The 25,467-nt window shown below is 38.1% G+C and overlaps 2 protein-coding genes across 4 annotated transcripts in view; one reads left to right on the top strand and one right to left on the bottom strand.

Moving 5' to 3' along the window:
• LOC132856925 (mucin-2-like) overlaps positions 1 to 9,086 on the bottom strand; it is a 32,761-nt gene extending 23,675 nt beyond the window's left edge. For both annotated transcript variants that reach the window (XM_060886801.1, XM_060886802.1), the window contains exons 1-15: positions 8,976 to 9,086; positions 7,647 to 7,908; positions 7,399 to 7,513; positions 5,999 to 6,089; positions 5,733 to 5,857; positions 5,057 to 5,279; positions 4,780 to 4,905; positions 4,551 to 4,665; positions 4,210 to 4,348; positions 3,041 to 3,154; positions 2,795 to 2,861; positions 1,491 to 1,628; positions 1,119 to 1,283; positions 911 to 1,005; positions 698 to 824 (exon numbers count right to left, since the gene is read on the bottom strand). In XM_060886801.1, coding sequence (XP_060742784.1) covers positions 698 to 824; positions 911 to 1,005; positions 1,119 to 1,283; positions 1,491 to 1,628; positions 2,795 to 2,861; positions 3,041 to 3,154; positions 4,210 to 4,348; positions 4,551 to 4,665; positions 4,780 to 4,905; positions 5,057 to 5,279; positions 5,733 to 5,857; positions 5,999 to 6,089; positions 7,399 to 7,513; positions 7,647 to 7,908; positions 8,976 to 9,051 — 1,978 coding nt within the window. In that variant the 5' untranslated portion in view covers positions 9,052 to 9,086. The remainder of the gene's footprint in view (positions 1 to 697; positions 825 to 910; positions 1,006 to 1,118; positions 1,284 to 1,490; positions 1,629 to 2,794; positions 2,862 to 3,040; positions 3,155 to 4,209; positions 4,349 to 4,550; positions 4,666 to 4,779; positions 4,906 to 5,056; positions 5,280 to 5,732; positions 5,858 to 5,998; positions 6,090 to 7,398; positions 7,514 to 7,646; positions 7,909 to 8,975) is intronic.
• A 5,752-nt stretch (positions 9,087 to 14,838) lies between these two features.
• Positions 14,839 to 24,598, top strand: saal1 (serum amyloid A-like 1). Of its 2 annotated transcripts, none has more exons than XM_060886829.1 (13): positions 14,839 to 14,957; positions 16,136 to 16,269; positions 16,347 to 16,448; positions 16,842 to 16,925; positions 17,734 to 17,813; positions 17,906 to 17,965; positions 19,334 to 19,449; positions 19,591 to 19,759; positions 20,619 to 20,701; positions 22,447 to 22,617; positions 22,720 to 22,907; positions 23,094 to 23,186; positions 24,195 to 24,598. In XM_060886829.1, exons 1-13 carry the CDS (start codon positions 14,948 to 14,950, stop codon positions 24,306 to 24,308), a joined length of 1,404 nt encoding a protein of 467 aa, XP_060742812.1. In that variant the 5' UTR covers positions 14,839 to 14,947; the 3' UTR covers positions 24,309 to 24,598. The 2 variants fall into 2 exon arrangements, with proteins under 2 accessions (XP_060742812.1, XP_060742813.1); XM_060886830.1 differs by having other exon boundaries at positions 14,841 to 14,957; positions 16,078 to 16,269.
• Positions 24,599 to 25,467: the final 869 nt, after the last annotated feature.

The raw sequence follows: 25,467 nt of genomic DNA, 5'->3' as shown, positions 1-25,467 counted from the left end.
GTGGATGAAGTCCTGTGGCCTGAGCAAGTACGGAGACATGATGCTGTGGCTGAGAAATGCACTTATTTGTGTATTTTTACATGGACTTACTGTACACAAGTGGCAAACGCATAAGATTTCTGTTTGTTTTTACAAGTGCTACGTGTACATGCACAAGATTTCTGTCTTGTCTTTTTGTACAAGTGCTAAATGCACAGGGTTTTTTTATTTTGCAACATGCATTTAGCCTACAGTGAACAATAAACATTTATTTCTCCAGCTTCATGTCCTCAGCATTGTGTTTCTATTTTTCTACGTAGTGTTTAGTGACTGTTCCGTAGTGATTTTAATTCTGATTGACTCGGGGCACGATTTGACAACATAGTTCAGTTTTGAGCACAGATTGAACTGTTTTGAGGTGAAAGTTTGGTTTTGCAAGGAGAGTCTGAGGTTTTGTGAATGTAGCTTGAGAATTGGGTTTTGTGTTTACAGTTTAGAAAAAAGGAGGGCAGCTTTCAAAAAATGTGTCTTAGCCATCAAGAAAAACTGTAAGATGCTTTTGTTCATCCCTTCTTCAACAATATTTTACAGTATTACCAAATATTGCCATGCTAGCACACACTGATTAAAAATAAATAAATAAATAAATAGACAAACAAACAAACAAACAAACAAACAAACAAATAAATAAATAAAAGCAAAAAAGCTTTATTCCTACCACACACTGTGTCTCTCCACCTTTGCAGGAACACCCCCTTGGCTCTACATGCCCGAACGTAGGAGGAGAAGACAGCACACAAACAATCCTCGCTCTTCTCACACGTGCAGCTTGAATATTTACACCTCTGTAAATGGTCAAATATTTGTTTTTTGTACTGAAATGTTTTTGTGGGGTATGTATTTAATGTAAAGTGTTCAGTGCTTAGGGTACCTTGTAGTAGCTTTCTGGGTTAACAGCAGAATGGCATTTGGCAAAAATGTCTTCCTTGTCCTTTAGTTTAGAGCACCAGTGCTCAGCATAGCTCTCTAAAGATATTAGAATCAAGATTAGGATTAAGATTATGTTCTTAAAATGTCAGTTTCTTAAATCCATTGAGAGAAAAAGCAGAATGTTGGAGTTACAGTAAACATCTTCTCACCACTGTCTATGCTGTAGCTGCAGGGGTCATCAAGTCTCTCTCTCTGGTCAGGACAGTTGGACTGAGCCTTCCAGGAATTTGCAAAGGATGTAGCTGTCCCTTCAACTACACCCTGTGGGGTCAACAGTTCATCATACAGTACCGTGTTGAAGTTTCCACACAGACCTGCACCATAACACAGCATTGAGAGCAGGGAATATACAAAATATTTCAAACTTAATCTGGAATTGGTTTTAATTATGTATGGAGAGTAGAGCCATGCCATCATCTCTCATCAATCAAATATTCATTCTGTCATGCTGTCTTATATTTTACTCATTTGCTCAATTTCTTGCTTACTCATTCAATAATTAAACAAAGATGAGCACTCACCACAGGTGTAGGACTGAAAACTCTGATCCAGAGTGATGTAGAGCTGCATGATCGGAACCAGCTGCACATAAAGATGAAGCCCGAAAGTTGTCTGCAATATGATGTAGAAGGATGACGGTCTGAATATGGTGAAATCAGCTGCAAAACAAAGAACCAAAGGACTTACAAAGGTGTGGGATGGAGTTTGGCTAACGTATTGAATAAATTGCGACAGCATCAAACGTCTAGCTGCTCTACTGATGCTAGATATCATATTTCAAGCTTGAAGCTTGACTAAACAGCATTAAATGTAGAAAGGAGCATCGAATACAGGTTAAACTTTACCGTGTTTGGATAAGTATTAAGCGAAGTATTAGTAATAAAGGAATAGTTAACACCAAACATTAAGCAACATCAGTCACTATAGCTCCATTTTTACGTTTGCATTTTTAAATGTACTTTTTTTATTTAACACTGCACTGTAAAAACATTTCAGGATGGTTAAACTTAGTTAAACCGGAGTAAATCGAGCTTGAAAATAAGCTTGCAATTCACAACTAGTCAAGATTCAAAACCTATAAACTTGAATTCAGTATTCAAGAGATCGTCACTTTCAACTAGAAATTAAAAATGCTGTAATAATTTTTTAATTAATGTTTTTTTTTTTTGTAAATTCAGCTTTACAGAAGTATAGAAACAGAAGAGAAAAAAGAAATAAATATATGATAAATAAATAAATAAATAAATACATTTAAAGTTCAAAATAAATTTTAAAATATTAATTTAAAATTTTAAATACTATATATATATATATATATACATATATATATATATACATATATATATGTATATATATATATATATATATGTATATATATATATATATACATATATATATATATATACATATATATATATATATATATATATATATATATATATATATATACATATATATATATTTATATATATATCCCTAATGAGCAACCCGGAGGCGTCGGCAGCAAGGAAAAACTCCCTGAGATGATATGAGGAAGAAACCTTGAGAGGAACCAGACTCAGAATTGAACCTCATCCCCATCTGGGTGACGCTCTACAGTAAATAATGTAAATATAAATAATGTCATTTCTACAATAGTTTATAAAAGTGCAACCGAGAGCTCCTGAGGAACTAATGGGTCAGCGCAAACTCCGAGTTCACCACAGACCCAACACTAATTCCTTCCTGTTAAAAGTCTTCAAATGATTGCTGATAAAGAGCAGACCATACAGCTGACTGATGCAACATTGCTTCAAAGAAGGCATGACAGACAATTTATTCTTACCAGTGGTGTATGGGAGTTTTATATCTCCATTATGCCTTATTATGCCATCATCTTTGATGATTATGGCCTGGGGAAGACAGAATCATTATCAAGTTACTCAACATTTTTTATTAGCATGCACCGGAACTTTGTACTGGAACAATCTGGTTTATATTTTTGAAGGTTTTATTTGTCATTATCATAATTTCAGATATACTGTAGTTTGATGAAATCAGTAGATTGGTAGATAGGAAAATTGATGCTCACATTACTCTTGTCATTGTTGAGCATTAATACAATTGATTTCAGGCAAGTGTCTGTATGATGGGGGACACAAGGGATAAGCTGTCCCAGAATGATGAACTTTGAGCCCACGCAGTCCTACAGAATAGAGACAGGGTGATAGAAAATCAAAATTTGGTGTTAATGTTAAATCAAGTGGCTCACAAAATAAACAAGGTCTGTGAAAAAGATTGGTTTACAAGGTTGAGGTGTTACTTAGTGTTTAATATGTGTGAGGAAGTAGGAGCTCAGTGGTGGACTACTGATCAGAAGGTTGTGAGTTTGAATCACACTACCACTAAACTGTTACTGGCCCTTAACCCTCATTTGCTCAGCTGTTACTGTAAGTCGCTCTGGATAAGGGCGTCTGCCACATGGTGTAAATGTATATAGAATATGAAATGGTTGTATGTGGCATGTCATTTCTTTCAGCAATCTTGTGTTATCCTGGTGATCTTCTTCTTCTACTTTCAGCTTTTCCCGTAAGCGAATCATCTGTTTCCACCTAACTTTATCCTCAGCTTCCTCTACTCTCACACCAATTACTTCATGTTCACGTTTAACACATCCATATATCTCCTCTTTGGCCTTCCTTTTGATCTCTTACCTGGCAGCTCTATCTCCAACATCCTTCTACCAATATAACCATCTCCACCCTCTGTACATGTCCAAACTATCTCAATCTAGCCTCCCTGACCTTGTCCCCTAAAGAGCCAACCTGAGCTATCCCTCTGATGCTATTTCAAAAAAATGATATTCGTTCCTAATCCTGTCCATCCTCGTCACTCCTAAAGGGAACCTCAACATCCTCATGTCAGCTACCTCCATTTCTGTCTCATGTCTTTTCCTCACTGCTGCAGTCTCCAACCCATACATAATAGCCTGCTCTCACTATCGTCTTCTACATCTTTCCTTTGCTTCTTGCTGACACACAACACTCCTGACACTTTTCTCCACCTTCTCCAACCCACCTGCACTCGCCTCTTCACCTCTTTTCCACACTCCCCACATCACACTGGATGCTTAACCCTAAATACTTATATATATATATATATATATATATACATAATTACTTATATATTATAATTATATATATATATTTGATGAAGTATCAACAACCCTTCAAAGCTTCAAACCTCTGTTTATTCACTGACCTTGGAAAGAACATAACTGCATCTCCCATGAAAGGTAAATTCTTTGCCATCAAAAGTAGTGAAGTGGGAACCCTCTTCTATAGCACACACACCTGGGAGTGACAGACTCTTGCAGATCCACCTTCCTTGATGACACACACTAAGACATACAGCACTATGAGTCTGCAGAATTTCAACAATATAATCTAATTACAGTATAAAAAATTTACTTATAATGGCTTGGTGTGGGCTGGTTATAAAACAAAATATGAACAAGCATTGTGCATTTTGCATTGCCAGCATTGGAATAGAATAAAATTACAATACTTTTTTATTTGCTAAATAAAATGCAATTGCGGTACCATTCTTCATCATCCTTGCGCAGAACCTCTCCAGTGTTGTACACCTTGTTGTGCTTACACTGGCACTGTTCCTGAGGGATACAGCCTCTCTCAGAGATATCATCAAAAACAGTACCTACAAAAAAATCACATTATAATCTCAAATAAATTGTGCAAAAATATAATTTTCTGTCATGTGACAAATTTGCCTATAGACTTAGATGTCAGTGTATATGTTCAGTCCACTGACCAGGTGGACAGAAGCAGCCATCCATCTTGTGTTCCGCGCACAATGAGCTGGTGTCTGTGTGTGTGCACGTGTCCAGACAAGGGGAGCCGCTTTCAGAGTACTCCATGTTAAAGGGGCAAGTCATAGCTAAGTGAGAAACAAAAGCAATATGGAGAGTTCAGGTCACTGTGGTTCGAGTTGAGACAGTATTAGAGTTAGCTGTACAATCATAATTCACAGGACTGCATTCTCTCAGGTCAATATACCGTAGTAATAAGGTGAGTTTTAAAGTCTTTACCACAAAAGGCTGGTGTTCTCCAGTTGGGTGGCTTTCCCCCTGCATGGGAGCACTGGCGTGAGTACTCAGACAGGGTGCTGCAGAAAGATGTGCTGACATCAGTGTCTCCTGGGCCACTAGCACACGTGTCCATCATGCAGGCATGAATATAAGGCTCTGGACTCAAAATGTTCCTACAGAAGGACCAGGATTCATCCAGCAGCAGCTCGGAGCACTCTTCTCGCTACACACATGGCAAACACAACACAAGTCTGCACTAATTCTGCATAAACATCATTGTAAACGGTCATTCCTCAGGTGCTTTGTGTCAAATAGACAACAATGCAAATGAACCTGTATTTTGTGAACAAATTAACGTGTTGCGTATCACACACAGGGTCACAGGGAGACTGGAGTTTATTGCGGGGCACCCTGGGTGAGCTGCCAACCCATTGCAGGCCTCAATCAAACACACATACACACACACTCACACACACCACACACACACACACACACACACACACACTATGGGATATTTAGAGATGCCACTCAGCCTAGAATGCATACCTTTGGACTAGGGGAAGAAGCTGGAATACCCAGAAGAAACCCCTTAAGCACAGGAAGTGCTTTATAAATGCTAAATATAAATTTAATTTCAAATCATTTTATGCTCCTGGAATAATTTTATACATCTTACAAATGACTGGCACTTGTCCACTGTGTTATCTTCATTTTCAAATTCTTCATAAGGGTCCTCGCAGACGTCATTGGGGCTGTGGACCCTGTGGTTGTTGCCGAACTCAATGAAGCCAGTCACACGACCTGTGTGAGACGATATAATACAAGCATCTGTTCAGTCACCTATGCAAACACACTTACATAAAATAATCCTTGGTTTACAATTAAAAAATTTAGTGTCTATTTGTCGTAACAGAATAAAAAAAAGCCTTTGGTTCAACTCACCATCACTTAGGAACTCATTAACAACAGGAACACCGTTGTAATCACCACAAAGTCCACAGGTACGGTTAACATACTTAGTGTCAAGTTCCAGCTGGTTTAGAAAGGTAAGAAAAGGTTAATCACTTTTTTACAACTTAAACATTTACATACAAACACATTCAGACACTCACACACGTTTGTCTTAACATCTTTATGAGGACATTCTATTAACACAATTAGTCATGCAGCTAATTAATTGATTCAGTGCATGAATCATCTGTGGCATGTGGTAGCCTAATGGCTAAGGTGTTGGATTTCCTATTGGAAGGCTGCAGGTTTGAACCCAGTGTAGGGCCCCTGAACAAAGCCATAACCCTCAATTGTTCAGGTGTATAAAATGAGACGAAAATGTATGGTGCTCTGGATAAAGGTGTCTACCAAATGCCATGCACAGTAAATGATCAATCCTGCACTAAACTCAGTATGATCTAATGCTGAGTGACTGTAAAGTATTTACTGATGACAAACTAATTAATATCTCATCTTGACTATGGACTCAGCCTTAGGAATTCATGCTTGATTTATGACCGAGTACATATTTGTAAGACAGAAGTAAACTAAATCGAACCTGCTCTAAAAGAATATGACTTAAACAATCAGCATTTCAAATTGTAACATAAATACAATTTTCCATATGCAGATGCTGCACAGACATTATTGGGTTGTGCTGGATTCATCATTTCCACTGAAGCACTAATAATAAACACCAATCATTTCATCTTTGCATCATTCTCTATCCAATTTTCTTCCAGTCCCGCTGTAGTACTAGTCTTCGGGGTGACTCAGTGGCCTGGGGCTCTTCTCATTTACCCACAAGAAAAGTTAAACTAATACATTTTCATTTAATCATGTATCTATTATTTATTAAGGTTTAAACCCAGTGTTCTATCAGATTATTGTCTGGGGTTTAAGTTTTAGATATAGCACAGATAAACCGTATTAATTAATACATTAACTAACAAACATTGCAGTGATGGTCATTAATCACGCATGAAATCATAAGACAAGGTCACACAAGGTTATCTCTTCATTCTTCTGTATGCACCTTAGAGTAACTCATCATTAATTAATATATAAGTAAGTATTAACTCAGGTGTTGGTCTATAATTAGAGATTTAGTGTTGAATTGACTTTGGCTCTCTAAAAAGATGATAATTATATTTACAAGGCCAGTCCAACATGCTAAGTCACTCCATAACCTTTTTATGTGTTGCGCAAAATTTTCTGCTAACTTGCACTAAATCAATTTCCGCTGTTTTTCTGCCCTCCTCACTAGTAGCCTGTAGTTTAACTCATATTCTCTCATCTCAAGGTAAAATAGTTTTCCCGGCAAAGTGTATACATTTTAATAATGATATTACCATGACAGCATCATCTTTATTCCATGTGACACTGAGACCCAGTTTGGCATAAAGTTTAATGTAGATGGAGTTTTCTTCAAGCATCACGCCAGCTACGTAGTGTGGCAGATTAACACTAAAGTGAGATACAGAGAAAAGAAAGAGATAAAAAGCAAAGGTTACTCAACCATAATTTATCAACTCAGCAGGTCAGTACATGCTGAATCATTATCGTTATTACATTTCCATGTAAGAATTAAGTATCTTACATGTCGTTGTTGACCATAACTATGTTCTTGGTGAGCACAAAGGCTATGCCTTCAATAGTGACCAGCACTCTGGTGATTTTTGAGATCCCAGGTGTCCCTGATCTTTTCACATGCACAGAGAAGCCCTGCACAGGCCCGTGGCAGTCAGAGACTAGATTATATTCACAAGTGCCTTGAAACTGGTAGACATCTCCATCAAACATCTTAAAGTGGAAATTTCCCCACATGCTACAAACGCTGCTGACATGGTTGCTCTGGTGCACTGTGAGGAGAAGAAGGACAAGGCATTACAGAGCGATAGGCATTAAAATGAGCTACCTTTGGAGTTGTTCTTTTTTTTCTTACATTCGTTTTACTTGACCTATGACACTAAAGTTTAAACAAGTTTTCTCTAGTCACCCACATGTGCAGTGTCACTATGAAGTTTTCAATGAGACATGAACTTTTACAACAGAAAACAGGATGCGCAGTGGAACAAGAACGATCCTATCAATTACTGGCTATTTCCTCATAGAAGACACTCCAAAATTAAAAAAATGTAGTTCCTTTCTGTTCACTGCCTTGATAAAACATTACCAAGAAATTTTTACACAATTCCGTGACCCTGCTTTTCATTTAAAAAAAAAACTATCTATCTATCTATCTATCTATCTATCTATCTATCTATCTATCTATCTATCTATCTATCTATCTATCTATCTATCTATCAGAAATCATATATAAAACACATTTAATTATTGCTAAGCTCAAACCATTACTTTATTACTAATGGCCCAGCATTCATTAGCAGTTAATAGTAGAGCCTTAGATGTTAAGATGCTTTTGTTCATCCCTTCTTCAACAATATTTTACAGTATTACCAAATATTGCCATATATATATATATATATATATATATATATATATATATATATATATATATATATATATATATATTGTCATGTTTCTCTTATCTGAAGTGACACGAATTGATAGTTAAAAGCCTAACAACCCAAAAACTATGTACTGTTTTCTACTAATACGTGAAGACTAAGATTTTTTACTCTAGCGTAACGTGTTACAGTGTGTGTCAAGAACCTTTGTGTCTAATATTCTCTAATTTCCTGCATCCAATTTAATTATTATAATATAAAATTTAAATACACTCTGAAACCCTGCTTCTTCATATTACAGTACATTTTCAGATACTACTTCCTGGCAAAGCACTTCAATTTGGAGCCGTCACGAAAAGCATAAATAGATTAAGGTACATTTATACTATGATAACTTTGACACAATATATACACACAATAAGATGAAAAAGTTGTTCAAAGCATTGATCATCTCTTACCCTTTGCTGTGATCACCTGTAGGCCACAGGTCAAAACCAGGGCCAGCGCACAGAGTGCAGACATACTCCATGCCATGGTGGGTGTGAGGATGGGTCAAGCACACACACTCTGCTACAGTACTTCTGTCAGCTCTCAGACCCCTTATATCGCTTCTACCCAGTCCTAAATGCCACCCTCCCTTTCTGGGAGGAACTCTAAGTCTACACCACTTTTATTGAGACATGACGTATAAAAGGCCAGAATGGTATCTTAATGGTCCATTGTGTACATGTGTGTGTATGTGTGTGTGTGTGTCCAGATCTTCAGCATGAACATCCTGCATAAATGTATAAAGTGTAATCTGTTGCCTAGAGATCCTAGATTTAAACTAAAGGCTAATGATAAGATTATTCCAATGATAAGAAATTGATCCGTATCGATCACATTTTCTTTCTTGATTAAGTGATGCCTACTAATCTGTGATGTTACATAATATAACATAATATGATGTAATCAATAAATAATCTTTATATATAACCATACACAAACACCCCAGTGATGATCAGTTAAATATTATTTGTTTTCAGGGATTTGCTATCGTATAATGTTTTGAAAACTGGCACAATGTCCAATAAATGGCAAAAAAAAAAAAAAAAAAGAAAAATATATATATATTCAATTAAAAAGCAATTAAATATAGCAACTAATTAAATATACATGGGATGATCATATTCTCATATTCTGGTGCAGGTTTTGGGTTTGGTTTCCTGTTATTTTATTTTTTTTAATAACTGTCATTAATACTCAGAAATTATTATGTAATAACATATTTTAAAGCAGTTATGTGATGATTCAGGCCAGTAGTTTGCACAACACCTAACTGTTTGCTTTAAGTTTCCATTACCTGGAAACAACATTGCGTAAAAGAGTTTGACACAGTTTGTTTGACACAAACTTTTGAATCAATCAATCGGGCTAAAAAAAATATATAGAAAGAGGGAATTGTGTAAAATGAAGTTTTTGCCATTAAGACAGGGTAAACTCTTTTTTATTGATTTACATATGTAGAGGTTGTTGACATTGTCCGGTTGAATAAAAATAGAAATCCATTAACAAACACAAAAGTATGTTAGTTCTCATGAGAAGGTGTGAGAGCAAAAATGTTTTTGATCGTACAAGGACGAGAGTACGAGCTTAAGAACACAACTCCGGAGTCAATACTTAACATAAAACCAAAAAAATAAAAAAAAAAACACCCAGAGTTCCTTAAAGAGAAACAAGTCTTAAAGAGAATACATTTGAGTCTATAGTTATTTATTGATTTAGTGATTTAATAAAAGGAGTCATCAAGCATTTGATTTTATTTAATGGTTCGTGATTCAAACGAATCTGATCATATCTGATCAAGGAAGTTTGTAAAGGATGTGTATAAACAAAAATGTACACACACAGACACACACACACACACACACACACACACACACACAAAACATATAACAATATGTATAGACACAAAAACTTGTTTAAATGTGTTTTTCTCCAAAAAAAAAAAAAAACACGTTTTATTTCCCTTCATCAAAATCATATAAATCTGATTTCTATTCTGTGTATTCAGGAGTTTTACAAAATGAGCAACAAATTAATTTCTGGCTACTACACTCTCTTGGCTTAGGTTCTGTAAAAATCCTTAACCATGTGCGTGATAGACCGGGGATAATCGTGGTCATGATTGTATAGGTGCGTCACTGCTGTGGATCCCATCTGTCAGTCCAGTTAAGAAGCTGTTCATTAACATACCTACTGTAATAATGAACACATCCTGTTCCTGTCCTTGTCCTTGTCATGACGCCACCTTATACAGAAAGTTATCAGACTCACAAGTCAAAGGTCTTTACAGATACTGGGCTAAATACACAGACATGAAGTTGCTGAATGTTCATCCATCCACACAACATTCAGCAATAGTCACACACTCCTGTCCTCTGTGGAAATAAAGGAGAGCTTTGCTTAAAGTGTAGTGTGGAATATAATTTTATAAATTATAATAAGAATCTCCAGCTACAGTAATAATGAAACATTTTCCATCTCCATCTAAAGCTCTAAAGCACCTTCTTTAGACTGCAAAGTTTTATATGACAACAATTTAGATATTGTAAGCCAGAACATAACCAACACTACACAATATTATTATATATTATTTATAATTATTATATATTATTATTTGATATTGTTATATATTTGTGATATATATATATTGTTATATATTTAATATTTGATATATTATTATTGATATTATAGGGAAGTGGTAGCTCATAGGTTAAGGCGTTGGACTACTGATTGGAAGGTTGTGAGTTCGAATCCCTGTGCCACCAAGCTCCCACAGCTGGGCCCCGGAGCAAGGCCCTTAACCCTTAATTGTCCGGCTGTACAAATGGTGTTAATGGTCCCACTCTTTTAAAGTGGATTCAGGACTTTTTAATAGGCAGACAACAATATGTGAGGGCGGGTCACGGTCGGTCAAGAACCATTGTGACAAACACAGGAGTGCCACAAGGATGTGTTTTATCACTCACTCTCTCACTCATTTTCTACCGCTTATCCGAACTACCTCGGGTCACGGGGAGCCTGTGCCTATCTCAGGCGTCATCGGGCATCAAGGCAGGATACACCCTGGACGGAGTGCCAACCCATCGCAGGGCACACACACTCTCATTCACTCATGCAATCACACACTACGGACAATTTTCCAGAGATGCCAATCAACCTACCATGCATGTCTTTGGACCGGGGGAGGAAACCGGAGTACCCGGAGGAAACCCCCGAGGCACAGGGAGAACATGCAAACTCCACACACACAAGGCGGAGGCGGGAATCGAACCCCCAACCCTGGAGGTGTGAGGCGAACGTGCTAACCACTAAGCCACCGTGCCCCCGTGTTTTATCACCATTGTTATTTATTTTATATACTAATGATTGTGTCAGTCACCATTTTAACTGTTCACTGATTAAGTTTGCAGATGATGCTGCTTTAGTCGGTTTTTTAACAAATAATAATGAACAGGATTACAGGACTGAGGTTGACCACTTCCATGAATGGTGCAATCAAAACTCACTAATTGTAAACATTTCTAAAACAAAAGAAATGGTGATTGACTTAAAAAAAAAAAAAAGCACCATCCACTGCAACCTGTTACTATTCAAGGGACTGTTATTGAGACTGTGATGGAATATAAGTATCTGGGCACTATTATTGATTATAAACTCAACTGGTCTGCCAACACACTAGCAAGATACTCAAAAGCACAGCAACGGCTCTATTTTTTAAGGAAACTGCGTAGTTTTAATGCAGACACAACGACTTTGACATTGTTTTACTTAACTTTTATTCAGAGTGTGGTGACTTTTGCCATCCAGTGCTGGGGGGGAGGTCTTTCTGTCCAGAACAGGAATATGCTGGATAAGGTGACTAAAATGGGCAGAAAAATTACTGGATCCGATGTTAAAAGCATCTCCAATCTTATAGATCAGTATACCCTCAATCTGGCATTGAGGATACTGGATGATCCATCCCACCCACTTTTCCTAGAGTTCTCCTTACTCCCATCTGGATGTAGATTTCGAATGCCACCAACAAAAACTAAACGTGCTATTACATCATTTGTACCGTGGAGCATTCAGTTACTGAACAGATCAGACACAGGCACATAGAATTTTTAAAGAAATTTTTTAATTAGCTATCGATTCATTTTTAGATATTGGACTGATTATTGTATGTCACTATCATTGCTGTTTTTGTGTTGTTTATGCTTTTTTTTTTTTTTTTTTGTGTCTTCTATTTTGTAATGTTGTTGGATGTTAATGTGGCTTCCTTGAGTGCAAAACAAATTCCCTTCGGGGCAATAAAGGTTTCAATATAAATGTAATTATTTCTCTTTAACACCTTTAATATAGCCCAAATGTGACAAAATTAACATCTATACAGTTATTGTAAAACAACATTCCTTCTCAATATGCTTCTCATAAATAGTAATGATTGACTAACGGTTATTATATTGTTATCATAAAAAACATGTATAAATCGTATAAATAATAATAATAATAATAATAATAATTATTATTATTATTATTATTATTATTATTATTATTATTATTATTATGTTTTAAGCACTCTTGGGTACATTTAGTGCTAAACTATTCTCACAATGCCTGGTACTCTGTTGTTTAATACAAATTACTGTATGAATGACAATAAATAAACACAAGGGACAATTTAACCAAGGCACGATACATATACATAATATGGTCAAAGGTATATGGACACCAGACCATGTGTTCCTTTCCCAAAATGTTGCCACAAAGACTAAAAACACAATTGTATGATGTAGATTTACAAATTTCCCTTCATTGGAAGTAAGAGACCCTAACATGTTAAAGCATGACAATGCTTCTATGAAGACTCCAAAATTTGGAGTGTGAAGAACTTGAATGTCCTAAACCCCAAGTGTGCACCAGAACGTCCTCACACAACTATCAGTATCTGACCTAACTATTGCTCTTCAGGCTGAATGAATGTGGGGCAAAAATTTAGGGAAACATCATCCCATAACAGCAGAGCTTTTTATAACTAAATTTGTCATGGTGATGATGTTCAACAAGCGCCAGGTGATTGGTCTTTTGTCCACATACTTTTGGCTGTAGGCTGAGGTACTGTTTACCCCATGCAGTTTTAAAGATGTTTATCATAGGCTTTATGCTTCCCTGCTGTTCATTTGCCCCTCCAAGGACAAACATTACATGTAGGATTTATCTGAGAACAGGTATCGCCTTCACTCTTTCCTGCTTGGCCTTGGCCCTCGATTTATATTTACACAAGGAAAACATCCACACAAAGTCCCAGCCCATAGTCACTCTCTAGATTTCTACAGTATTTTCAAAGGGAGGATGCTCACAAAAGCAAATGATGGGGATAAACAAATAATATTAATGCTGTGATACAATAAAAAGTCAGCCAAAAGTGTGCTGACACTGCAAAAGTTTGAATAGTATTAATACAACCACTTCTGCTTGTATAATATAATATCGTAATATTATTATGTTATTTCACATCACCAAAGTTTACATAGAGTGGTGTGAAAACAAAAAAAACCTCCAGTGAGCACCGGATCTATGGGTAAAAATAGAGAAGAATGGCTATGTCCAGGCTGACAGGAAGTCTACGCTAACTCAAATAACTACTGTGTATCACTGCGGAGGGCAGAAAGGCATCAGAGAACACATACATGAAGAGAATGAGCTACAAAAGCAGAAAGCCATATTGGATCTCACTCCTGTCGGACCGGAACAGAAAGCTAACTATAACTGTATAGCTAAAAATATAAAACATAGCTTCATCTGATGAATCTCAATTTCTGCTGAAGATTTCACACAGATTTTAAGGTGAGAATTTGGTGCCAGTAGGAAGAACTTCATCCATGGAGCCAAGCAACTTTCTGCCAAACTGCATTCGAGGATGATGGAGATGGTGGAAAGGTGTAGGGAATCATTTCTTGGAACACTTTTTTTTTTTGCCTGTTTGAATGCGAGGGATTATTTGTGCCTTGTTGCTGATCATGTGCATCCCTTCATCTTCTAATGCCTGCATCCAGCACGATAATGCACCATGTCACAAAGCAGCAGTCGTCTCAGTGGTTTCATAAACATGTCAATGAGTTCAGTGACCTTCAGTAGCCTTTCAAGTCACCAGATCTCAATGCAGCAGAACACGTTTGGGTAAAACAAACAACTTGTTCAGTATTTTTTTTAGACTTCTTTGTCATCCTCATGTCACACAAGACCATGGAAAGCTTCTACATACCCGTCGCTAGATGGCGATAAATAGGTTTAGTGCAAAACTGAACAGCCACGAAGTAGAAATGTACATGTGCATGAGATCAAAAAACTGAAATAAATCATCTTTGTTTGTGTTTTCGGAAATCCTGTCATCTTCATACCGATGTTTATGGGTGAGGTGCTGTCTAAAAACGTTAGGGATATTATTATATTAGTCAAATCCTTTGTGATGGAATAAACTAGTGATCTCTGTAGTGGATCCTCGGTTTCTGATCACCACTACATTTATTTCTGTGTGTTCGAATGTTGAAGAAAAGTAAGACAGAAAGTACAGCAAAGAGGAAAGATGTACACAGTGTTTAACAGACATGACCTTATTCCATACTCGAGTGATGTGTAATCTACTGTTAATGATCTAATTAAGATCTACCTAATAGATCTAATGTGTGTGTGTTTGTTTGTTTATGTCTGTCTGTCTGTTTGTCTGTGTGTGTGTTTGTATCTGTCTGTTGTATCTGTGTGTGTGTCTGTTTGTTTGTGTGTGTGTCTGTGTGTTTGTGTGTCTGTCTGTCTGTTTGTCTGTCTGTCTGTCTGTTTGTTTGTGTGTGTGTGTGTGTGTGTGTTTGTCTGTGTGTGTGTGTTTGTCTGTGTGTGTGTGTTTGCCTGTGTGTGTGTGTGTGTGTGTGTGTGTTTGTTTGTGTGTGTGTTTGTGTTTGTCTGTGTGTTTGTGTTTGTCTGTGTGTGTTTGTGTCTGTGTGTTTGTGTCTGTGTGTGTGTGTCTGTCTGTGTCTGTCTGTCTGTCTGTCTGTGTGTCTGTCTGTCTGTCTGTCTGTGTGTGTGTGTGTCTGTCTGTCTGTCTGTGTGTGTGTCTGTCTGTCTGTGTGTGTGTCTGTCTGTCTGTCTGTCTGTGTGTGTGTCTGTCTGTATGTTTGTCTGTGTGTCTGTGTGTCTGTGTGTGTGTATCTGTCTGTTTGTCTGTGTGTGTGTGTCTGTCTGTCTGTTTGTCTGTGTGTGTCTGTCTGTGTGTGTGTGTGTGTGTGTGTGTGTGTGTGTGTGTGTGTGTGTGTGTGTGTATCTGTCTCTGTCTGTGTGTGTCTGTCTGTCTGTGTGTGTCTGTCTGTCTGTGTGTGTGTGTATGTCTGTCTGTCTGTCTGTGTGTGTGTCTGTCTGTCTCTGTGTGTGTGTATGTGTCTGTTTGTCTGTGTGTGTGTGACAGACAGACAGATACACACTATAAAAAGACAAACTATACAGTATCAATTATATCAAGTCCTGTATTCATTATATTCTCAGATGGTAATAAGAACTGCACTGAAGAGGCAAATGATAACATGACAATCTTCTCCCCAAGACTCACCACAGATGGATCGTAACCCATCGCCGCCTCCCAACAGAGATGATGAGACTGGTGAAGAGGACGATGCGATCGGAGATACCGTGTATAGCAAACACTGGCTTTTTAGCACCTTAACTCGCCTTATACAGGTATTCACTGCGATTCACAGAGACATTTGTAGTTTTATGAGCAGTATTGTTTACGAATATGTGTTTTATTTCTGTAGATGGTGACGGAACAGGACTCAGAACAAGGACAGGGTCTGACAGAACTATCTGATGAGCTTGAGGAAGAGCTGTGTAAAGTCTGGGACATGGCCATGGATAAGGTGCGTTCATTATCACAACATGTGATTACTATACAGTTAGAGTTTACAGAGAAATATTTACTGATTTCATAATCTGTATAATTCAGTACTGTTCCAATGACTGGGCTAAACTGTGCCTTGTTTTTTCATCAAAGAAATATTATTCATCTACCATGAGTCATATGATGGTTCTGCAGAAACATTTCATGTTTGTGTGTGTGTGTCTAGATCTAAAGATCTAAAATAATAACAATAAAAAGCACTTAATTTCACTGGTAGTTATTTTAATAACGCAATTATAACACGTGACAAGCAGATTTGCGCTCACGTCACTCAGCCATATTAAGCATATTATTTTAAGCTTATTTTAATTTTGTTGTTGTCATTGATGATTACTGTCTGGGTTGCCGACAGGATGTGGCTGGTTTTCTGCAGGAGTTCAAAACGCCAGATATCCTGCTGGGAGTAATTGCCAAGTCGCGTAATCCACGCCTTACTGTAAGTAGACCATGTCAAGCTGTACACATTGTAAGATAAATAAAATGAATATAACCTCTTAATATAGAGATAATGATGTCTGTAGCCTGGTTTTACTCTTGGAAAATGATAACGTTCTGAATGAAAATGATAATTGGTCTTAATTATGGTAGCATATTTAAATGATTTTTTTTTTTTTTTTTTTTGCGGCTGATGAAGATGAAGAGATCAAGGTTTGGTTGAAGAGCTAAGATCAAACAAGGAAATGTTTGTTGTTAGTGTTGTTAGTCATAGTCAAATAAATTAAGAAATCGAAACCACTCCTATTACCGTAATATAAAGTTTGTACTCTATTTATATCACCACAGTCTGATTATTTATTTATTTATTTATTTATTTATTTATGTCCACTCACCTTTTATAATTACATCCTGTTTAAACTGTGACGATTGCGTCTAATGCCGTTTGTTTCCTCAACATGGGAAGGTCGAATTAAAATAAACATCATATGAAATGTTAATATTCTGTTCACAGCTGTCACCATGTGAGCCAACAATAATAAAAAAATAATCCTAACGTTACACAGTAAGATCTAAAAAATAATATTGGAAGCCAGAAGGTTAGTTGGTAGAATGTCTGTATATCTGAACGTTTTTGGCTAAGGGTTTCTTTCTATTTCAGCAATATATTAATCTGCATATTTAACTAGTAATAAGACGGACTAGAGAATTTTTTTGCTCATCAGAGGCATCCAAGTCGACACCAACTGTTTGTTGTTCTTGTTAAATTTATGGAAGGTTTGTCAGATAAACCATGCGCTCTGTTACAGGAAATCTGTATAGGAATTCTGGGAAATATGGCCTGTTTCCCTGATACATGTGTGTTTATAAGCCAAAATGATGGATTAGGGTATGTAAGCATCCTTATCTTTTTTTTTTAATGTATGAGATAATTAATATTCTTCTTTTTTAACATTTCTATTTCTTTGTATTTCCTCGCAGTGCTGTTCTGCTCTTACTTCTGGGTGACAGCGATCCTCCCACACTGTTAGAGACATGTCGGTGAGTTACTATGTGAGACGCTGTAACGGTGCACCATTCACACTAGGGCTACTATAACAAATCAGAAAAATCCACAATAACAAAAAGGTTTGATCGATTATTTAAATCTTTATACTGTGATGTGCTGTGGACCAAATATGCATTTGATTGTTTGCCTGTAAAGTAAATTGTTCTTCTGTGCTTCAGGGGTTTCTTCTGAATACCCTTTTTACCTCCTCCAGTCCAGGGATGTGTATTTTAGGCTGATTGGCATCTCTAAATTGTCTATATTTTTGTGCGTGTTTTGACTCCAGACTATTATAATTTTAATTAGAAATAGAAAAAAAAAATTCATGCAGAACATCCTGAATTTTGGATTTGTATCAGATTAGGGCTGGGCGATATGGCTGAAAACTGTATCACGATATCGGTGTTTTCATATCGGTCGATATCGATAATCATTGATCTTTTTTATGACCCATTTAAAATAAGGACCAGGAGAAAAATATATTACATTTAAACATTTTTATTTTAAACTTAACCTTCCTCTGATCATAATCCCTTCAGTTATTAAGACAGAAATGTCACCAACCAGGAAAACTCACATAATTATAATGTAAACATAAGTCTAAAGTCACAATGAACACTTAACAATTATCTCTTAACATTTAAGGTGCAAAATGAAAGAAAATGTAAGCAATGCTTAATAAAGTGTAATAAAATAGTGCAAAGTGTTAAATATAAACATAAAGAAACCAGAGAATTTAGTGCAAGTTTAGCAACCAGACATGATACTGTTACATGATTGGCTGTTAGCGTGTCACTCCCTACGTTGCTAGGTTACCAGAGAGCGATCGCCTTTGTTAATGCAACCAAACTTGCTTCGCAACCCCTGTTTTCTTCCGACAAAGAATAAAAAATATCGAGCGTTTTATCGAACACATTTTTTATTGATATCGATCACGTGTCTATCGCGATACATATGGTTATCGTTTTATCGCCTAGGCCTATATCAGATGCAACGCTTTCTAGATTTGAGACCTATCCAATTTATGCAGCTCATGTAACCATATTGAAGGTTGAATTTTGTTGTTTTTAAAAAGCCCAGAATCGTGCGTTGATTTGAGGTTTTTTGGATTTTGATTTTTAAAAGATTTGGGTCTTTTCTCTCTAAAGAATGTGGGGCTCCAAATAAAAAGGTTAAATGACCAAGACAAAACTGGGATTGTTGCCATACTCTAACATTATCCCATCAGTTCCTGGGAAAAAAAAATCCACGCATTACATTTAGTAGGTCCACCACCATCCACCGGCTCTAGCACATTCTACCAATACCCTTTATTTTTTTCCTGCACGTTTCCATTGTCTTTAGTCCATATTATTTTTCAGGCTTCTCCTGACCTGTGTCTCTCAACCAGATGTCTCCCCCTTGTGGCTACAGAGGATACAGCAGCAGACATCCACATGCAAAAGCCTGTGCTTCATAATGCGCAGTTCTACTAATGGTAATCATCTAGAAATTTCTACCAGATCTAACTACCAGTGTGTTCTTGGTTTAAAATTGAAATGAATTTTCATCTTCTTTAATTGTGTGTTTGTGTGTCTCCTTTTATTCTCTCTCTCTCTCTGTCTCTGCTTTGTATTAGTGGACTTGTTGATAAAGGTAGGGGAACTTGTTGATAAGCTGTTTGATGAGGATGAGGAACTGATGAAGAGCTGGCTGTCTGGGCTAACAAGTGAGAGTGACCAGGACCAGGACAAGGACACACACCAGGATGTTGCTTCTGCATTACTGGAGGCTGCTGTACAGCTTAGGTGGGTATTTAAGTGAGTGCGTGTTTGTGCGAGCGAGTGTGTACGCATGATTGTGTGTGAGCGAGCATACATTTTTGTGTCTTAACTTTTCATGATGCAAAACAAATAAAAGTCATTTAAGCAAATCAAAAGATGTACAGTGTATATATATATATATATATATATATATATATAAAAATATATATATATATATATATATATATATATATATATATATATATATATATATATATATATATATATATATATATATACACATACACACACACACACAAACACACATATAAAACCTAACCTGTGTGTCTATCTCTGTGTGTTTATGTCTCCGTGTTTTTGTGTGTGTGTGTGTGTTTCTGTGTCTCTCTCTGCGTGTTTCTCTGTCGCTCTGTTTGTGTGTCTCTCTCATTCTCTGTGTGTCTCTCTCTATCTCTTTCTTTCTCCCTCTCTGTGTCTCTCTCTGTGTGTTTCTCTGTCGCTCTGTGTGTGTGTCTCTGTCTGTTTGTGTGTGTCTCTCTCTTTCTCTGTGTGTCTTTCTCTCTCTTTCTCTCTCTCTCCATCTCTGTGTCTCTCTCTGTGTCTCTCTCTTTCTCTGTGTGTCTTTCTCTCTCTTTCTCTCTCTCTCTCCATCTCTGTGTCTCTCTCTGTGTCTCTCTCTCTGTGTCTCTCTGTGCGTGTTTCTCTGTCGCTCTGTGTGTCTGTCTGTTTGTGTGTGTCTCTCTTTCTCTGTGTGTCTCTCTCTCTTTCTCTCTCTCTCTCTCTCTCTGTATCTCTCTCTCTCTCTCTGTGTCTGTGTGTTTCTTTTTTCTCTGTGTCTCTCTGTATGTGTGTCTCTGTTTGTGTCTCTCTGTGTGTGTTTCAGGAAGGAGAGTCCAAAGGCTCTTGAAGCGTATCTGCATGCTCTTCAGCTCTTAACTACTGTAGATGAAGGGGTGCAGAATCTCGGTGAGACTTGATATAACTTCATGGTTAAAAGGTTTAAATATGTCATTTACAGATGATCCACTGCACGTGTCAGCATGTGTAATGCATAATTTATTGCTTTATTTAAACAAGCCTGTGTGAGATTCGTTGGTTCCATCATTATAGTTCGGTTGCCAGTGAAGGTTAAAATCCCAGGCTGCTGAATGAAGAACATAATGTAACCTGACGGAACAAACAGAGACATCCATGATAGATTATTATCCTGTTCTTCTTTTTCTACCTCTCCTGATAAGATGTTGTCTTTCCCTAAGTTTGTGCTGATTATAAGATTGGAGACAAATCAGAACTCTCTACATACTGCCACAACTTGGCACCACTTGCGTGCCAAGTACTTTATATATGCCCAAACATCTGAATAAACTTTGAGAGATCTTGCGATTTGAATAACTCTTGGCAACCTTTCCAGGATCCTGAGGAAACATGTAAAGGGATGATTTATAAAGAATTTCTCCAGACAGAAATAAACAATCATTGTGTGGTCTTTACTAATGTAACTATTGAGAAAACTCGTCTGGATGGTCAACAATGGTTCTGTTGGTTTTCAGAGGAATGTTGCTAAGCAACCACATCGTTACGTGAGCATGTACGCTTTGTTATGTCGCGCCTTTCAGGAACCACTAAATCACACTTAAGGCTACTTTTACGTGATTTTCTCACAGCTTATAACAGATGTTTATTACTGATGACATTTTCTGTTTAAACCCTTTAGTTCTTTACTCTAATCCCTTGAGATCGTTACTTTTGTTACAAAAAAACTTTTGTTTGTCTTCCAAAATGTCGATAAAACAGATCTGTGGTTTTCACACTTCTGAATTAGACGCTCTGGTGTCGTCGACGTAACAGAGTGAGGAGGATAAAAAAAAAATATCGTCGCTGTCAGGCGGAATCCTCGTATCTCCAAAACCGTTATTTTTCAGGAAATTAAAAAAACGCCGTACCTTATCTGCAGTGCACAGGGTTTAGTCCGCGTTGCAGTGGATTGTCTTGCGCTAAATTCCTGTCCTCGGACGAGCACCAGAACCAGCGGGGGTCAAGATTTTTTTTTCTTTGAGCCCAGTGTTTTGAAGACATTTACCTCAGAAGACGTGTTGATTCGTTGCGACTCTTCTTGAAGAGAAATATGACGTGAAGCTCTCCCGCGGAGTGAGGAAGAGGTGGACAGTTGAAGTGTCCAATGGAGTTATGAGATTTGCGCTCGAGCTATTTTCAACTTTATATTGGTTAATAACTTGTAAAAATAACAGACCGACGTGGGGACTGACCAATAGCATCGATATGTGAAAAAATATGAAATTGACCAAATTTGGACATACGAGGTTTCCGCCCGACAGCGACGATATGCCAACCATATGCAACCAATGATGGTAAAAAATGGATCTCGTTTCTACAAAAGGACAGGACAAGGCAACCAGACTAAATCTTCAGGCAGGAATAGACAAAATGAGGCATGAAGTCTACTTTTATGAGAAACGTTTTGTCTTTGCCATTCGTCCTACAAAAATAGTCTAAAGACGAGGGATATTAAGGAATGTCTGCATCAAATTTTGATTGTTTTATTGTTAACTTTAGATATAGAATTAATCTCTATCTCTGTCTGTGTCTTTCTATCTATCTATCTATCTATCTATCTGGCTCTCTCTTTTCTCTCTCTCTCTCTCTCTCTCTCTCTCTCTCTCTCTCTCTCTCTCTCTCATATGTGTGTGCAGTTTCAGATGAAGGGTGTGGTGTTTCATTATGGAAGGTGGTGTGTGAAGTTGTGTGTGAGGATCTGTGCCAGCCGGATGACCCTCCTCTCATCCTACAGGAGCAGAAGGCCCTCTTGGCCCCTGCCCTCGCAATACTATCTGCCTTATATGGCAATCTTCAGACAAACATTAGTGAGGACAAACACAATGACTCCCTATATAAACACACACACACACACACACACACACATACACACACGTACTGTATATACATCATCTGTGTGTGTTTTACAGGTTCTGAATTGGTGGCTAGTCTTCTTCGTATTCTGTACTTTGATCATGAAAATCAGCAGGAGGTGCATCAGGAGTCAGGAGAACCACAGACGGATGGAAAGACGGACGAGGAAAGAGATGTACAGCTCCAGGTGTTGGCTGAGATAGCAGCAGAGTTACTGTCGACGCTGATCACACATCTGCCTAAGGTGAGATGTACAGAATGTAGTGTTAGGTTACACACCTACACATAATTGTTGAAGACATTTGCTATTTAAATGCATTCAGATCGGATTTTTCTTTGTAACCAAATGTACAAATTTATTCTTACATAAAACCCCCAAAAACACATAAACAGTGAATTTGTTTGACCGACCAAGTGTGTGATCTTGTAGGACGTTGTGTCAGAGTTACTGAAAATGGATCATCTGACAGAGAAGATCTGGGTGTCGGCTATGAAGACAATGTTGCCACAGCACAACGCGTCTGTGAGTCCAACACCCCTTCCTTTTTTCCTTCCTTCTTTCCTTCCTTCCTTTGAATTCCTTTTTCCTTCATTCATATTTTTTCTTCCTTTCATTCTCCCCCCCTCCCCCCCCTCTCTCTCCTTCTCTATCTCTTTCCCTCTCTTCCTCTCTCTCTCTATCTCTTTCCCTCCCTCCCTCCCTCCTTCTCTCTCTCCCCCTCCCTCCCTTTCTCTCTCTCCCTCCCTCTCTCTCCCTCCCTCTCTCTCCCTCCCTCCCTCCCTCCCTCACTCTCTCTCTCTCTCTCTCTCTCTCTCTCTCTGTCCCCCTCTCCCTCCATCTCCCTCCCTCCCTCTCTCTCTCCCTCTCTCTCTCTCTCTCCCTCTCTCTCTCTCTCTCTCTCTCTCTCTCTCTCTCTCTCTCTCTCTCTCTCTCTCTCTCTCTCTCTCTCTCTCTCTCTCTCTCTCTCCCTCCCTCCCTCCCTCCCTCCCTCCCTCCCTCCCTCTCTCTCTCTCCCTCACTCACTCACTCTCTCTCTCTCTCTCTCTCTCTCTCTCTCTCTCCCTCCCTCTCTCTCTCTCTCCCTGTCTCTCTCTCTCTCTCTCTATCCCTCCCTCCCTCTCTCTCTCTCTCCCTCCCTCCCTCTCTCTCTCTCTCCTCTCTCCCTCCCTCCCTCTCTCTCTCTCTCTCTCTCTCTCTCTCTCTCTCTCTCTCTCTCTCTCTCTCTCCCTCCCTCCCTCCCTCTCTCTCTCTCTCTCTCTCTCTCTCTCCCCCCTCTCTCTCTCTCTCTCTCTCTGCCTGTCTCCCTCCCTCCCTCCCTCCCTCTCTCTCTCTCTCTCTCTGTCTCTCTCTCTCTCTCCCTCCTCCCTCCCTCTCTCTCTCTCTCTCCCTCCCTCCTCCCTCCCTCCCTCCCTCCCTCCCTCCCTCTCTCTCTCTCTCCCCCCCCCCTCTCTCTCTCTCTCCCTCTCTCTATCTCTTTCCCTCTCTCTCTCTGAATCCTTTAACACCTATACTGTCGTTCTCTCTTCACAGGTGCTGTGCTTCATTAACACACTGATCGAGGTGGAGCCGAAACTAGCAGACGTTCTAAAGAAGGAATGTTCCATTGCATCTGAATCAAATGAGCCTAAACCAGAGCCAGTGTAAAACGGATTAAAAGTTTTGGAGTAAACATTTCGGAATATTCCTTGAATATACAGTAGTCAGTGAGGCTTTTGGTGCTGTTTTTGATGTTTTTGTTGATGTTTTTGTTTGATGATCCTGTCTTGTCTCATCCTCTCATTGTTTACAGCACCGTACTGAGCTTTTAAGTGTGTGTCCAGACCGAAACAAACATTTGACTCACAGACACTGAAAGTGATGTGTTCCTGTCGTCTTCTGCGTATCTGTGCATTATTGTAATAATCGGCCTATTTAATAAACAAACCTTTCTTAAATTACCGAGTTATTGGTTTTATTTATGTACAAAATTCTACTTTTGAACTTTTTTACATCATAAATGTATAATCTCTTTAGCTCTCATGCAATTATCCAATTAGTTAATCATGTGGCAGCAGCACAATAAACAATCTCTAGTAGACACAGGACTAGAGCAGGTAATGTTTACATTCAGGTAACAGAGTTTGCAGAACTGTTAACCTTATAATGCTTAATGTATCATATTTAATACATGAGTTTTGAGACCTCTGCACCACCTACATTATCAATACTTTCTCAAAAACCTGTTCAAAGCATGAACAATAATCTGAGACTTGTCTTCTGCCCCTTAGTGGATTTATCCATGCTCTGCAGTCAATTGCAGGCTTTAAGCCAGGGGTGTCAAACTGGCAAATTTGGCCCGCGGTGTAATTATATTTGGCCCGTGAGATCATAGCAAATGTGCATTACAGCTGGCTAACCGCATGCTCCGCTAATACTACAAATCCCAGAATGCCTTGCCACTTTATTGACGCGTAGTCACGAACAGCAAGCGCCCCTCATTCTCTTGTACCACTAGGCCACTCCTTCAAAATTAGTTGAAAGAGAAACACTTCAAGTCACTCAAGGTACAAAGATTTATTACAAAAATAGGACATCAAAGGATATACACAAAACACAGACATAAGATGATTTATGTAAATAACTCATCAAAAATTGGTCCCAGCTGTCCAATATGTTAATAGCCAACTCACACTTATTATATTAGCTAGTTTCCTGGCATGTTGCAGGCCCTTAAAGCGTAAGGAGACATCTCCCTGATAATTCACACTGGAAAGCAAAAAACACCACAATTCAAACTAGATTTGTAAAGTTCGTCGCGACAAAC

Source organism: Tachysurus vachellii, chromosome 14 (genome assembly GCF_030014155.1).
Source record: "Tachysurus vachellii isolate PV-2020 chromosome 14, HZAU_Pvac_v1, whole genome shotgun sequence".
Taxonomy (NCBI): Eukaryota; Metazoa; Chordata; class Actinopteri; order Siluriformes; family Bagridae; genus Tachysurus; species Tachysurus vachellii.
The sequence above is the reverse complement of the archived record's forward strand: the minus strand, read 5'-3'. Positions and strand labels throughout refer to the sequence as shown.

Bases quoted from the DNA above. Each gene is read 5' to 3' on its own strand.
- saal1 (XM_060886829.1), top strand. The intron at 17,814-17,905 runs GTATGTAAGCAT...ATTTCCTCGCAG, and splicing joins AGCCAAAATGATGGATTAGG to TGCTGTTCTGCTCTTACTTC. The intron at 22,618-22,719 runs GTGAGGACAAAC...TGTGTTTTACAG, and splicing joins CAATCTTCAGACAAACATTA to GTTCTGAATTGGTGGCTAGT.